General features: G+C 36.4%; 1 protein-coding gene across 1 annotated transcript; it reads left to right on the top strand.

Moving 5' to 3' along the window:
- The first annotated feature begins 7,660 nt into the window (after positions 1 to 7,660).
- Positions 7,661 to 16,519, top strand: LOC123707748 (zinc finger protein 502-like). Its single transcript, XM_045658074.1, has 13 exons — positions 7,661 to 8,037; positions 8,274 to 8,405; positions 8,544 to 8,897; positions 9,434 to 9,577; positions 9,777 to 9,914; positions 10,675 to 10,802; positions 11,141 to 11,215; positions 11,780 to 11,912; positions 12,443 to 12,567; positions 12,647 to 12,800; positions 13,636 to 13,755; positions 14,622 to 14,819; positions 15,900 to 16,519. Exons 1-13 carry the CDS (start codon positions 7,930 to 7,932, stop codon positions 16,086 to 16,088), a joined length of 1,998 nt encoding a protein of 665 aa, XP_045514030.1. The 5' UTR covers positions 7,661 to 7,929; the 3' UTR covers positions 16,089 to 16,519.
- The last annotated feature ends 451 nt before the right edge of the window (positions 16,520 to 16,970 follow it).

The following is a 16,970-nucleotide window of genomic DNA, read 5'->3' on the forward strand; positions in this document are numbered from 1 at the left end:
TCTTGCACACAAATCTGAATACATCAGCAGATACATGTCCAGAAGTACAATCAAAGCGTGGCTTGATGTAATTCAAAAGTCTTCATTATATAGTTTGTACGAAATCAATGTGGATTTGTGGAGACTGAATCCTACTGTGCCATTACTCGACGATATACAGGATGATCCGTCTAACCGTATAGAAACTATCTCCGCTGAAATTACACCTGAATGTGAGATTCTTGCTTCAAGGCAACATACTATGATGTGGAACGAAGAAGATTGTCTCCATATCGCACCAGGACATCAGGCAAAACATCTCGACGTCATTAATGACCGTCATGCAGAAGAGTTGACGTTTCCATCGATATACTTTGGAGAGCCACGTCGATTTAACATGGGCGTTTCAGTGTCACATTCTATGATGGCGAACATTGAGATACGGCGACGTGACAGACGCGGAGCTACGCCTCAAAAAATTTTGTACGTTGCAATGAAGTTATTGCGGCTGCGCATGGTGGACGGAATTTACAACACTTTCCGAAATGTTTCGGTCACGGAGAATGTTATGCGACGTATGTTAGAGGACACAGAACAAGAATTTTTTTTGCAATTATTTGAGGACAACAAAGACACGATTATGGAACGCAGTAGCCTATTCGTGACAAATTTGAACATTGAAAACATCGTGAAAGAACTTGAAGCGTTGATGATTTTGCAAAACGAAGATAACATTAATTTGCAATAACAAGTCGAGGTCTGAGTATCGTAGGAGACGCCTTTGTGCTGGTCGTGGGAAAAGTGTAATTCATCCCTATCTGATTAAAAACATTTGCCATATACCTTCTTGTATCTTATAAGATATAATATAACTAATTTTATATATGGGACCTTAATAACTTTCACGCTTTCTAAACGTAAAAACGGCAGTTTCACTTGTAATAAGGTTAACAGATTGTAATTGTAAAAAAATCTCTGGACTCTGGTTAATTCAACAATATTTATTAATAGGGTGATGTTCGTAGATGGTGTGAACTCGTAATGTCTGGCCATATGATATATAGGTTTTTAGGGAGTTTTTACTTTAGGTTGTTTGGTTTAGTTTGGTTAAAATAAAACTTCCTAATAATTCGTTGAGAAGAGGTGAAGATGGAATGTGGAATGTGTTTAATTTTTAAAAACTGTAGATTTATATACAAAAATTATCCTACCTGGCCACTAGTGGTAACATGTGGTACCAAGATGCGAAGGGTGCGTAGACAATAAAATCGAGGCGCGGCAAAAAGTTGTCCTTTTTGTTGCGCGCAACCGTCGAAGGGTACGAACGTGTTCTTCTCAGAACAGTTCGACATCGTAGTCTAACGGTAACGCAATTAACTGTTCTTTTCAGAACAAATTATTGTTTCATGACGACACGTACTAATCACCTACAGGATTCCCCCTCTAGCGAAGCGTACCGGCAGGCGTATAACGCGGCCTCGGCGAGTTGTTCTTGTAGGTATTGAGGTGTTCCCAGTGTCTTGTTGTTTCAGGTTGTTGTCATCTTGATGTTTCAGGGTGTTGTCATTTTGATGTTTCAGGCTATTTGATGGTTCATGTAGTTCGCTCGCACTTGATGTGTTTTGCTTGTTGCAGGTACTCGTTGTTGTATCAGTAGGCACATCTTGCTCGGTGATAGTGTAGGCAGGTTTGAGTCTGTCGATAGAGATATTCATTTCACGGTTAGGTAACTGCAGCGTGAATATCTTGCTGTCTCGTTTCAGCACGCGATAGGGTCCGTCGTAAGGTGCTTGTAATGGCTTCTTTACGGCGTCTATGCGTACGAATACGTATTCACATGATTGCAGGTCGCGGTGTACGAATATGGGTTTTGTGTTGCTGTGTGGTTGACTCGGCATTGGTTGCAGGTTACGTATTGCGTCGCGCAGCTGATCGATGTAGCCAGAGTCCATGATGACGTCATTGCGGGTCGTTGATAAGAAATCACCGGGTAAGCGTATGTTGCATCCGTAGGTAAGTTGGGCGGCGCTTACGCCGGTGTCACTTCGCATAGCGGCGCGTAATCCGAGTAGGACGGTTGGTAGCTCGTTGATCCAGCTTCTTGCGGTCTGCAGTCTTGCTTTTAATGCGGTTTTAAGGACACGGTGCCATCGTTCGATGATACCGTTACACTGTGCGTGGTATGAAGTTGTACGCGTTTTTTCGATTCCTAGTAAGCGAGAAAGAGATGCAAATACTCTGCTTTCAAATTGGCGTCCTTGGTCCGTTGTTATTGTTACAGGACAACCGAAACGGGAAATCCAACCTTCGTATACCGCTTTGGCGACGTCTTCAGCTGATATTTCGCATAATGGGTATGCTTCGGGCCATCTTGTTGCTCTGTCGATCATTGTCACGAGGTATCGATGACCGCTGGCCGCGGTAGGTAGCGGACCAACGATATCAATGTGAACGTGTTCGAATCGTTCGGTTGGTGAAAAAATTGATAATCGACTTGATGTGTGGCGTTGTATTTTGGCGCGCTGACACTGTAGGCATACTTTTGCCCACTTGCCGACGTCTGCGTTCATTGAGGGCCAGAAGTAACGTTGCGTAATTAATTTCCTCGTAGTCTTGATTCCAGGGTGGCTAACGTTATGTACTGCGTTGAATGCGGTACGTCGGTATTCTTCTGGTAGGTACGGACGTAACTGTGAGGTTGAAGTTTCGCAGTGTAATTTGATATTTGAGACGGGCAGGTTGACTTTCTTGAAACATAAGTTGCTCTGTAGACTGAGTGCTTTAATGGTATCGCTATCGCGTTCTTGAGCTTCTGCAAGTAGATTGTAGACAATCGGCGATGGACAGGTGATTGCTTCGACACGTGATAATGCATCTGCGGCTGCATTTTGAGATCCACTGACGTGTCGTATATCAGTGGTAAATTCGCTGATATAAAGTAGCTGTCGGGTGCGTCTCGGTGATTCGCTGTTTGTATTTGTTTTTGTGTAAGCGAAAGTTAGCGGCTTGTGGTCGGTGAATATTATTATTTCTCGTCCCTCGAACATTTTGCGGAAATGTTTGACAGCCATGTAGATGGCGAGTAGCTCTCGATCGTAGGTACTGTAGCGAGTCTGTGCATCGGTGAATTTCTTCGAGAAATAGCCGAGTGGTTGCCATGAGTTGTTGATAAATTCATTGAGTGCGGCACCAGCTGTTTTGTCGCTAGCGTCGCTGAATATAGCAAGTGTCGCCTGGTGAGACGGATGAGCAAGTAAAGCGGCGTTTTTTATGCTCTCTTTACATGCTTCATAAGCTTGCGTTGATTCAGTGGTCCAGTCGATCTTAGTTTTGTCACGCTTCTTGACGTTGTGCAGGTAGGTATTTAACGGCGCTTGTATGGTGGCGGCATCTTTGATATTTTCACGGTAAAAGTTTATCATACCGAGAAAACGTCGTAGTTCTTCTACGGTTTGTGGTTTTGGAAAATCTGTAATAGCTTGTACCTTCTCTTGGGGTGGCTGTATTCCTTCCGCTGTGACTTGGTGACCGAGGAATTTCACAGTTGGCTGGCCGAAAACACATTTTGATGGGTTGATGGTGATGCCGTATTCTTCTAGTCGCTGTAATACGATGCGTAGATGTTTTCGGTGCTCTTCCTCGTCGATTGATGCTATGAGTAGATCATCAACGAAAGGGAATACGAAGTCGAGTTCGCGCAGTACTTCGTGAATAAAGCGTTGGAAAGTCTGTCCGGCGTTCTTTAGACCAGGACACATGCGCGGAAACTCGAAAAGACCAAAAGGTGTGATGATGGCGGTTTTCTCCACATCTTGCTCGCTGACTGGCAGTTGTTGGTACGCGCGATTGAGGTCGAGTGTGGAGAAAATTTTCTTCCCTGCGAGTTGGTATGTGAAGTCACGTATACGTGGTATGGGATACCGATCGGGCTTGGTTATGGCGTTGAGTCTTCGGTAATCGCCACACACGCGTAGGTCTCCATTCTTCTTTGGCACGACGTGAAGAGGTGATGCCCAAGGGCTTTTGCTTGGTCTGCATAACCCTTGATCGATCATGTTTTGGAATTCTTTCCTGACCATTTCGTAACGATGCGGTGCAATGGGGCGTGGCTTGCAGTGAAGGGGCGGTCCATTTGTTTCAATGAAGTGTTCAACGGAATGTTTGGGACTAAGCTTCATTGAAGTGATTCTGGTTGTGCCTGGGAAATCTTCTAGTATGCTGTGGTAATTTTGCTCAATGTCAATACTACGAACTGTAGGTATGTCTGCAGTACTGAGTTGAGCGTTTGTTACCAGTTTTGTTTTCCCGTCGATCAGTCTTCTGTTTTTTACGTCGACAATGAGGTGGTGGTACTGCAAGAAATCTGCTCCCAGGATTGCCTTAGACACATCTGCTACGACGAATTTCCATGTATATGGTCTTCGGAGGTTAAAATCGAGTTGGAGTGACTTCTCTCCGTATGTTGGAATGACCGTGTTGTTGGCGGCGTAGAGTTGAAATGGCAGTGGTTTTTCACGTGAGCCTTTTGTCTTTGGTAGCACGGAGATATTGGCTCCTGTGTCGACCAAAAAGGTAAGTTTCGTTACCCTGTCGGTAACGAAAAGGCGGTGTGATGATTCGGTAACGCCGGTTCCCGCCGCGGCCAGCGTTACTTTTAGTTTTCCGACTGATTTATGGGCTTGAAACATGGGCATGGTGGTGCGCATTTCTTCGCGTCCATACCATAGCGATGATGGTAATAGCAGTACGGCATTGGAGATTTTTTCCGGCTTCGATCTTCCATCTGTGACTCTCGTCGGTTTTCGTTGCGCTATGTTGATGCGTTCCGCGAGCGTGATTGTAAATGGTAGCGAGAACGACTGTTGCGGTAGTTGTCGCGCGGTTGTACTCGTAGCTCGGCAACTTCCAAAGACAACCTTCTTATTTCACCGATAAGGGTGTCGATGGTTGGTTGTTCTGGAATTGGTGGCGATGCTACAGGTGTGAAAGGCGTCGCGACGGCAGCGATGTATTGCGACGGCGTGTGGACTTCCATCATTTTGTCCGCGAGCAAGGTCAGGTCGTCAAGCGTCGTTTTGATTTTAAACGCTTCGCTGACGGCTAGCACGGAACGAATGTGTGGCGGCAGATGCTCGAGCCACATCATTTTGATGGTGCTCTCGGGAAATTTGTCCTTGTTAAGCTGCTTCATTTGCCTCATCAGCTGGCTGGGTTTCTGGTCTCCAAGCTCAACTTGCGACAGTAGCTTCTTCGTTTGTGCGCTGTTAGATTCTTCGTATAGCGATATTAAACGGTCTTTAATGGTGTTGTAGTAATCTGCTTCCGGTGGCGAGCAAATGAGATCAGCGATGTTTTGGATATCTTGCTTTTCAAGCTGTGCGATGACCATCTGGGCGAGTTGGGCCTGGCTTCGTTTTAGATCGGCGGTTGCTGCTTCGAAACTGCAGAACCAGAGGAGCGGCTGGTCGCGCCAGAATGGTGGCACACGGAGCGACAGTGAGATACCGGAGACTTCTTGGCTCGACGGATGTGATGAAACTTGACGCTCTGCACCGGAATTTTCTGTGTTCGTCATCTTCAATTTTCTTGGTGTTCTTCTCGGGGTCACCACTTTAGGGTAGTTTTTACTTTAGGTTGTTTGGTTTAGTTTGGTTAAAATAAAACTTCCTAATAATTCGTTGAGAAGAGGTGAAGATGGAATGTGTTTAATTTTTAAAAACTGTAGATTTATATACAAAAATTATCCTACCTGGCCACTAGTGGTAACATGTGGTACCAAGATGCGAAGGGTGCGTAGACAATAAAATCGAGGCGCGGCAAAAAGTTGTCCTTTTTGTTGCGCGCAACCGTCGAAGGGTACGAACGTGTTCTTCTCAGAACAGTTCGACATCGTAGTCTAACGGTAACGCAATTAACTGTTCTTTTCAGAACAAATTATTGTTTCATGACGACACGTACTAATCACCTACAGGTTCATTCACGTTTTAATAAACAACGGAAATTATAAACAGCTTTTTGTTGTTTATTAAAATTAAATCGAACTTATATATGTATAACTTTTCGAAGAACATAAAAAGAGTTCCTCCCATTATGGCGTTTTGTTGTTTTTAAGTATTTGTTCTAACTATCAAATATGTATGAATTCTCAAATAGTTAATATCTTAAATAATCCTAGGTATAATAAGTTACTTTTAATAACTATAAATGATACAAAATGAATAAAACATAAAAATGTAATGTTTATAATGACTTCATACAACTGTCATCTCTGATAGGGTGGACTAGCGGCTATAACCATTAATTAAAACGTAAATAATACTCGAAAACATTGTGTTCACTTGTATAAGAGCAAATATAACTCATAAAGGCACCGCACAACAAAAATAAAAGAACATAATCCAAATTCAAATGCAGTGCATCATAGACAAGTATAAGTAGACAACATCACGACCTTCCAATAATCTACAGTTAGGTTTTGGTAAATAAAAGAAATACTTATTTAACGTGATTGCCATGGGAAAACAAATAATACATTTAACCATAGTACAGGCATACATCAACAAAATAATTTGCTGTTTCTTTTATACCCTATAACCTTTTTACCTACAGCTAGCTCTGGGGGCCTAGACAAGATGGCTTAACAGTATATAGTGTATGTAGAAAGTCGAAAATTAAATTTGTATGAAACTGACAGTTCATGTTGACAGTCGGTAGCCTAAGCCCAAAAGTCGTAAGTGGGGATACAAAAAGAGACACATTCATTCAAAGAGACGCTTTTCGGTAGACTACGGCCAATCAATGTTTCGGCAGTGTTGAAAAAACAGCGTTTATCGGCCGTGTTTTTACGTGATATCTGCTGTTTAGGTCAATTCGGTTACGCTTTTGAGTATCACCATCTATCATTTTTAAATGTTATATTGACTATTCAATTTAGATTTTTAACCTATTTAAGAAAACCCAAAAGTGCTTATAAAATAATTAAAATCTAGTTTTCGGTTAATCGATGAAATTCCAGAGTAAATATGTACATTCCAACAAAGATCTGAAAAACATAGTTAGGTGATATAGCTATGGGAAGCCTAATAATAGTGATTCAATTAGAGGGAGAGCAGCGTTAAACAATTTAATACAACAATTAAATTAATTTAATTTCAAATAAAACTGCTAAACCAATATAACAATATTGTAACTACATATAAGTAATAAATAATCATTGTTTTATATAAATGAATAATTTTATGTTATTTCATTCCTTAATTTTTTTTACACCTACCTCGTTAATGTTTTTTGAACCTACGCTGTCGACTTTGCGGTAGTGTATAGATACCGGCAAACATCTTGAACAAATGTCCTTGCTTGCGCAGAAGCGATTTTTAGCGATCGCCTGATTATTAAATCAGTTGAAGTTTGTATCCCGCGCTGTGTACGATGTGCAAACTTTCCCTCACTCCCTTGTTTAATGCTGAAGAAGTTTGCCGGTATCTGTAGTAACATGTCTCTTGGCTGCGAAGGAAGCGCTTTCGACAATACAATTACGCAAAAGCGTACGTTACGGTAGTATATGTTGAAAACTTTTCGGTATCAATATGGCTAGACCCTCTAGTCTGTAGCCAATGAAGACATTTTGTTGGATTATTTCAGAATTCAGAGCATTATTCTTAATCTGTGACATAAACCTTACCTTAGCGTCTAGGGCAAAGGTAGTAAAAAAGTAGTCGTTCTCCTTGCTTTTAGTTAAACATTTTTTTAATCACTTTTGCTGTTTTACAAGTTTTATGATAAAATACACTTATTTTCTCGCGTTACTTATAATCATTGACAAGGTTAAGGAAAAGTATCTTACACTTACTACGAGTTATAAAGACGATTCGAAACTGTTGAGTTCTAAGATTTTTATAGGTCTATCACAATTTATAGTGTAAAAACCGCGACATTACAAATATTATTATAATGGGAAAATTAAAAGCTTGTAGGATTTGTCTACAAATGGACCTGAGGCTGGAAAATATAGAATCTAACTTTTTGGGACTATATTATGAAATAATTACGGGGTTGAACGTAAGTCTTATGTTATTTTTAATATCTTAAGTATTATTCTTCTTCTATTAAAAATTTAAGACAAGAACGGTCAGTTAGCATATTTCTTAAATATGCTAACATAAATGCACATAAAATGCACATAAAGCATTGTATTACTTTATTTTAAAAATAGATATTATACATTTTTTAAATATTGTACAGATACATTCATTATTTTAAAAAAAAATTAATTTTTCATGGTATGTGATTTTTAGCTAAATGAAAACGAATTACCAGGATATTTTTGTTATCAATGTGCTGCTTTACTGAAGAAATTCTATACATTTAGACAGAAAAGCCTTAAAGGTTTAGAAATGCTGCAGGGTGTTCTGGAGTCTAATGGCAAGGTATGTAAAATACAAATTTTTCACATTCACTGGTATCCCCATAGAAACTAACCATTTTTAGAATTATGTTTTACCTACTGTACTGTTAGACTATAAAATACAAAAGATTTTTTAAAAGTAGTTTACAAAATATTTCAGATTACAGAAGATACTATGAGAAAAATAGAACAGAAAAGTTCCTGTTCAAAATCTGCCTTGAGTACTTTTAATGGTTTTTCAATAAATATTTTTCCTGAAGGCGTTGAAGATGCAATGATAAATGAAATGAATGTATCTGTGGAAGCCAGCCATGGCTTTAAAAATGACCATACAGCCTTAGACTTGTACGACTTAATCAAAGAAGAGCCTTGTGAAAAACTGAATAGTGATATTGATGAAAGTTATGAAGATTGGTTAAGTGATGATGAGCCGCTTGCTGTACACAAGAGTATTAAAAAGAAAATAGAAAAGAAAAAGATTGTCAAAAAAGAAGTAAAGGAAGAAACAGTGGAGGTATACAATTGGAGAATATATATTTTTTCTATACAGTCAAAATTTGTTATAACAACATTGAAGGGACTACTCATATTTGGTAGTAACGACGACGACATTGTTACTACTAATTATCTATTCAACATAGAAATAATTTTTTGGAAGAGTAGGGCCTTGGTGTTATAGGCTATATATAAATATCATGAAGGCTATAATAGTTACTTCTTAAGATAGATTTTTCTATGAACACAACTTATTGGAATAGTATATTTCCTCCTGTTATTTACTAAAATTTATGTCCCTCGATTACATGATGAACTCTATCATTTGGCTTTGGTTGGTTTAGTTGTTGACTATGAATAATAAGTAGAAGTCATGAATTATTCATTCATTTCTTCTTTTAATGGCAACACTCTAAAATGCCATAAAATGCAGTCCCTTCAGTGGCAATACTTGTAAAATTATTGAAGAAGAAGAAGTGTATCTTCTTTTTATATTTCCCCATATTTCTGTAATACATCCGCTTATTGTTGTGTTAGTAAAAAATATTGTTTCAGCTACCAAAAATGAAAACCTCAAAATTAAAAAAGTCCATAAAAGCAAATAAGAAACCAGTTAAACTTTTAAGAAAAGATGTAATTCAACCTAAACAAATTCAAGATTTTAATTTTGAGAGCTATGTCGATGTCATCACACTTACGGTAAATTATATTTGAATTTTAATATATAATAACTAAATAATAGTGGGTAGAAATTTTCAATATATATAATAAAGTTTTATATATATATATTTTTTAATATAGTGTAAGAACTAAACATGCACTGCATAATGAAAGTTTCAAAGCATATAAAAATAAGACTAAAGTTTTTGTTTGATGTAATGTTCAGTATTCATTTTAGGAAGAAGAACAAAAAGAAGAAATAAGTAAACGTAAAGAATTAGAAAATTACCAAAGTGCACCATTTAAATGCGAGTTGTGTTTTAAAGTTTTTCTGGACACCCAAACCTGGCAACACCATATGAAGAAACATGATGTGGTAATATTATTGTAGACTATTTAAAATAGCCCATATTACATCTACATAATAATCATGAGATCTCATCAATCAGAGATCGGAATAATCTGTTCAATGTTTTTCTTTTCATTAAATTTATTGATTCTAAGTAAAAACACGAATCTGACGTTAGGAGACGAGAGGCTGCATATGCAAACACTTTATTTAACGTCAAAACTTAAACTACATTACCACTTTTGTCACACAATATGTCGTTATTAATTATAAATCAAGAAAATTTAGTAATTTATTAAACACCTTGTTAATAAATTGGTTTGTCCATACTAAATTATTAATAAAATCTAGGGGTGTATTTTATTAGCTTATTGTTTTAAAGTCCAGCATTGTATCTGACAAATATACTTAGGAAAAACTTCCCTTTAGTATTAACTAACTACCAAAAAAGCTAAATCCCTTTTCTCAAGAACTAGCTCTTTTTAAACAGTAGTTAAAAAAAGGTTTTCTGAATACAATTTCTAGCATGTAGTCTTTGCACATGTAAATTATACATAATAGGACATATGATAGAGTTATATAGAACATTATTTCTCTTACAACTATACAAAATGTTTGCAAAGAAACATTTGTATACCTGTAATTAATCTTTTTGTACCGAGTATACACAAAAAGACATAAAAGAATACAAATAGACAACAACACAAAATAATAAATTGAAGGTATTTAATAACACACAATAGAAGCTGGCAGGCTATTAATGGCACTTTGAAAATTGTATTTGCAGTCGTCAGGCCGTGTGCAGTGCGAAATATGTAAGTTGCGTTTCAAGTCGCAACACTGTCTTAACAAACATATAATGTGTCACGCTAAGAAATACAAATGCAAATACTGCCCATACGTTTCGCGTAACACGTGAGTATTTTCCTTTAAATATACAAAATGATACAAATATAGGATATATAGTGTAAAATATATATATTTATTTCTCTATATTTTACATACTGTCCGCCTCAAGTGTGGTGTGGACAAGGAGAGCTCTGACTTCGGAATTCTTTAGTAAAATAAATATTGTGTTATAAATGTTTTTCAACTAAAATTTTTTTATTGTTTTCTTTGTACCGGTTAGCTTGGATTAAAATTAATTTATTTGTACAAATCCACCTAATTAGTAACTTGTTTTTATGGTAGGACTTTTTACTGGCATAAATAAAATATTCCCTTATTTTACTAATTTGTATATGTCTTTACAGAACACAAGCGTGGAATCATGTATTTTGGCATCAAGGGGTTACGTATAAGTGTCCGCATTGCGATGAAATGTTTTCGTAAGTTTTTATTAATATATTATTTACACCGCAAACGAATTTTACAATTCAATTTTTACCTTAATACAAATCTGTATAACTTTCGTAAATAATATTTCTTACATTTTTATTGGATTATCTAATACTATTAGTTGCTTCCATTGATAGAGCTCTGCCCTCTAAATATATTTTTAAATTAGGGTTATAGAATCTTTAATTTTATTGCATCTTTAAAAAAATACACAAACATATTTTATTTACCTATAATCTAAGCACAGACTATTAACATTTACACAACAAAGAACACAAGATAAAGAAAACAACGAAACAACTTTAATATATGATATTTTTTTAATCTTTAAAATAATATAAAAATCTATATTCTTTTGTTAATCATAAAGCACGCCAAACGTCTGTTTAGTATCTTTTCCCTTCATGAATGTATGTTGACAATAATTTTGTAGACAAAAGTTATTAAGGAAAAAAATACCGTACAATTTTACAAATGGGTAACGTTTATTTTGAAGTGCAAGATCTATACAATTCAAACATTACATACATCAAATAATGCGAGATTATATTCAGCCAATGGACTTCGTACCTCAGCCACGTGCGCATAAAGCATCCATCGGACTACATCTGCCCTCACTGCGGCTACTCCTTCGTGTCACAACACGGTCTCAACATGCACAAGAGTTTAATGCACCGCGGTGTCGCTGTATGTATATTATTTTCACTTATATGTGTTTTAGGCGTTTTGTATTTTTAACTTAGCATTACTTTTTACCGTATTTTCTGAAACTAAAAACTCTTCAATTTTCTTAATTCGTTCGTAAGTTTGTGTCAAAAATTATCGCCTTTTATTAATCAAATCTAATCAGTACTCGTAAACTTTGACGTTACAATAAGTGAATTTACAATATCATCACTCCGATATGGAACATTACGATTTACCCTAACTTAGGACTAATAAGGAATTTAAGTCTTACCTAATTTACTAATCGAGTCGACGTTAAATATAAAGGATATTAAGTGCACGACAATCTGTTCGTGTGTCCTAATTTTACACTTGCCACTATTAAGCACTTGCGACTAATGTGCACTAACACTAATTCAAACAATAAATTTAAAAATATTGAAGTCTGTCATTATAGTCAAGTCAATATTCGTGTAATTTGACAAATGAGTGAACTTATTTGGTCTTTGTTTATGTACCTACTTAATTTTATATTATAATTCTGGTTTTAGGACCTGAATGAAGACAACAAAGACCTGCCGTTCTGTTCGTCCTGCGACATGAAGTTCGCATCGGAGGAGGCTCACAAGCGACACTTGGTGACAGCAAAAAAACATATACTGGACTCTGAGAAGAAGTACTTTACTTTAAATTTCTCTAATAACCAAAAATAACGGTGTTTTCTATATATAACATTGTCTATCGTGTCTTTTCAGGAATGGATGTCGCGAATGCGGTGAAAAGTTCTCGAGTATTGACGAACTGCGAGCACACTCGCGTACTGCGCACACGCACAAAGCGTGTGAGGCCTTACTCCAACGATATAAACGGAACTCTGATAGTCGCACTTGGCCCACTAAATGCCCGCATGTATGTACTTACACAATAAAATAATACAACTAACATTAATTGTAGGGTGAGATTAAGAAACTCAGCACAAACTCCAGCATGTCAAAATCCACCACTTATTCAGAAAATTATATTTTTTAAATACAAATTTCGCACCTGTTATTGGAAAAAAACTAAACTTGAAATTATTTTCTTGTATGATTAGTTAATATTAATAATAGTGAACGACTTTTTGTAATGAATACATTATTACATATTATATCTCTGAAGTATGTTTTTGTAATCATACCAAAGCCAAAAACACATACAATCATATTCCAAATTTCATCAACTTCACCTTGATGGCTGGAAGTCTTCCGCGGTCTGTTTCACAAAGCACTTTCTTTTGCAAACTAGCGAACTGTGGAATCGACTCCCGGTGGGGGGTCTTCCCTGAGAGATACAACCTCCAACTATTCAAAGTTACAGTGTACCTCTCTCAAAGGTCTTTAACGCACCCATTAAATATGGGTCCATGGGCTGCAATGGCTGCCCTTTTTGGGCGTCCAGTAGGCTCGTTTGCCCCCCTCCCCCTATTATTAAAAAAAATCAACTTCCCCTATTTTTTTTTATAATCTTGACTTGGGTCTTGTTCTAGTATCTAGATTCTAGAGTAATCTGATTGAAACAAGCATAGATAAAAAATCCAGTTCTTGTAATTTAAATTTCTTCAGCACATAATTGTTCAGCTTCAGAAAGTTCTAGAAATTTATTTCTTTCGAACCGAAGTGACGACTGAAATTTAATTATTTAACGGACCTTAGGAATTTTTAAGGGTTTGTAGAAAAAAAATCTTATGTATTTTTTATTATTTCAGTGCTCTGAAGAAATAGCAAACGCACGTCAGTACTGGTCGCACTTTAGACGGAACCATCCCGACGAAGTTTATCCCGTAGAGAAGAAATATATCTGTGATATCTGTGGAAAGTCATTCCGGGTAAGAATATTTTAAACAGACTAATATGAACATATTAGGCGCATATTCTAAAACGTCGCTCAAACTAAAATTTGCTTTCAAGAGCTCTTAAATATTTTTTCTATTTGTACTTTGACATATTTGACAGTGATCAAGCGGAGACCTTTTGGAATAATGCGAAAATCCTATCCCAAAATTCGAAAATAACAGTATAACAAACTCTAAAAGTGTTCATTGCAACCTTTTCAAATTTATAGAAAGATATTTTACAAAATAGGTTCAAACACACTTTAATTTAGTGAATTATGTCCATATTCAAAATCGTATCTCAACTGACAATCACGTCTTGAGCAATGTCAAATATGTTAAACTTCATACAGAAAAGTTGGCAGTTCGTAAAACTATATTGACTTGATTGTATCAAAGCGTACTTCAAGAAATAGTAAAAATAAGGAGCGTTCAAGTATTTTGTAACAAATTTTTGGGAATTAAGAGCTATTATATTCTATATTATTTTTGACTTTCCGGTACTGTACTCCACATATTCGTAACTTTTAGGTCACTGGGTGGTCACGAAACGTTTTACTATTGGGTACATAAAAACGTTACGGCGCATTACATGGTGGGGGGGGGGGGGGGATAAATAAGAGTCACTAGTTGACAAATATGGAGGGTAGCTATTAGCCGTGGCTTAGTCCCGCACCGCCATTTGTGTGACTGCGTGTATTTCAGGTGGTAAAATATATACAGGATTTCCCAAAAGTCGACGTCAAGTCGAAATTTTCTCATAGGTAATGCCACACCAGTTATTACAAAAATAAGTCGACATCCTGTATGTACAGTAATACAATCGGTACTGATGTTACTGGAATTTTTTCACTTTTCAGGGAAATGCCTTCCTGACCTATCACAAGCGGATTCATACCGGTGAAAAGCCCTTCAAATGCAAGCAATGTGATAAAAGTTTCTTTAACCGAACTAATCTTCTGATGCACGAGAAAACACATTCTGAGCAGCGGCCTTACATTTGCTGTGTTTGTGGAAAAGGCTTCAAGAGTAAAGGGGCGCTTGATAGGCATTTCCGGGTATGATTTTAATTTTAATCAATAAAAAAAATAAAAATAAATCAACGGCCTTTTTTTAGGTCTGGGCCTCAGATTTCTGTATCTGTTTCATGATCATTTGTTAATCTAATAGACAAGTAGGTGATCAGCCTTCTGTGCCTGACGCACGTCGTCGACTTTTTTGGGTCTAAGGCAAGCCGGTTTTCTTCACCGTTCGAGACAATGTTAAATGCGCACATAGAAAGAAAATCCCTTGGTGCACAGCCGGGGTTCGAACCTACGACCTCAGAGATGCGAGTCGTACTCTGTACTCCAATTTTAATCAATAATATTATTATTTTTTATCTAATAACTGCTTAGTATTTGTTCAAGAATGTTTTTTACCTTTACATATTCATTACCAAGACAAACAGCTATTTGAAGGTTACAGAAAGTGCCTAAATTATATTAAACATTATTTTCAAAATTGTGCAAACATATATTTAAAATGTAAATAAATAAAATAAAATCACGTAACTTATACAAAATCCAGAACAATCTAAGCTGCTGTACAACAAACGTATATTTAAAAAAAATGTGTGAGTGTACTAGTGTACACACATAAGCAGTGAAACTTTTTTATGACCTTATTTTGCGAAAAATGGTCTACTATATGCAACTTTACAGAAATTGGTTAAATAAAGTTAAATAAGATAAAGTTTAACAAAAGGCTTTTATCATCATAGACATGAATACAAATAATACAATTATTTCATTTTACTTTATTACTACTAAGATTATTACAGAATTACATCAATTGTAATAGAATTATTACAATTATTGTTATCGTTATTATATATTAATGGCTTCGAATATCTTCAAATCAACCGTGGTAAGGACAAGAAAAAGATGGCGCGTAATGGAAAAATGTGACGCCAATTTTTTTTCCAGCGCCAATAAAGAAGTTTCACTTCAAAAATTGTTTCTTATGACTTATATTCTATTAAGTACCTGCCAAAAAATATTCTTATTCACAACAATCAATACAAGTATAATCAAAAATTTGGTTGTGCGTACTTGCTAGTAGTATCTTTTTATACATTACATAAAATTCTGTTTCAGTGTCACACGGGTGATAGACCATACAAATGTGAACTCTGTGGTAAAGCCTTCGCTCAATCCAATAGTTGTAAAGTCCATGTGCATACCGTACACCTGAAACAGCCCTCCCCATACATCAGCCGTGCTAGACTTCAGAAGAGGGTTAAGAATTTAGCAACGGACAAACAATCTGTATTATATTGTACATAAGTGTAGTATGAATCTTGAACACTTGAATTAGTATGTATTTTTTTATAAATGTGACATTTGCGTTACTAAGTAATATTAGGAATTGTATATAGTATTGTGAGCTTAGTATTAGCAATGATAACTATACTATTGTAACCCGAATGTTTTAAATGAACGCACTAAATGGCGGTATAAGCAATAAAAATATGTATTTTTCAAACACCCACCTCCGGAAGATAAGAATGAAAACGAAAGACTTATCGTCCGCTCCGATTGATTGTTATTGGTCAACCGTGTTGGACCAGTACTAAGCGCTCGTGTGAACGCAGTGTTGCCTGTTTCATTTTTAATCCCCATTCACCCTGACCACTTTCAATATGTAATTTTTAAGAAATTTTGTTACATATTATGTTAATGCTAGTTTATCAATGAATAATAATTTATTTTATATAAAATGCTGACGAAATAAACTTTTGAAACCAACTTTGTTTTTTTTTTACATAAAAGTTATTGTCAATCCTTTAACTCTTCTATATGAAAGTAAAGACGGCGCTGAGAGACCAATATGTATGGTGACTATAGAAGCGTTTCAGAGTGACACCGATATTTGTCAGCGCTGAGCGGCGCCGACGCGCTACCGTGCTCAGTTATTACTCAGTCGTTACTGTTTCAAGTAAAAAAATATTGATACCGCCCATGTGATAGAAGAAGTTCGATTGCGAAAATAACGGAGTAACTTTGCTAGTAGCTCGTCAAAACTTCTTGATGACATGCGAAAGTAGATAATGAACTTTGTATCGTTTACCCGTAACTGATTGAATAATGTCACAAATGCACCCACTAGTAATCTTTGAGCAATAAGTGAATGAACTTGAAGTCTTTTTCTTCGTTGCTGTTGAAGGC

The sequence above is a fragment of the Pieris brassicae genome, chromosome 3 (genome assembly GCF_905147105.1).
Source record: "Pieris brassicae chromosome 3, ilPieBrab1.1, whole genome shotgun sequence".
Lineage (NCBI taxonomy): Eukaryota > Metazoa > Arthropoda > Insecta > Lepidoptera > Pieridae > Pieris > Pieris brassicae.

Bases quoted from the DNA above. Each gene is read 5' to 3' on its own strand.
- LOC123707748 (XM_045658074.1), top strand. From the start codon at position 7,930: ATGGGAAAATTAAAAGCTTGTAGGATTTGTCTACAAATGGACCTGAGG. The intron at 11,216-11,779 runs GTAAGTTTTTAT...GATTATATTCAG, and splicing joins CATTGCGATGAAATGTTTTC to CCAATGGACTTCGTACCTCA. The intron at 13,756-14,621 runs GTAAGAATATTT...TTCACTTTTCAG, and splicing joins TCTGTGGAAAGTCATTCCGG to GGAAATGCCTTCCTGACCTA.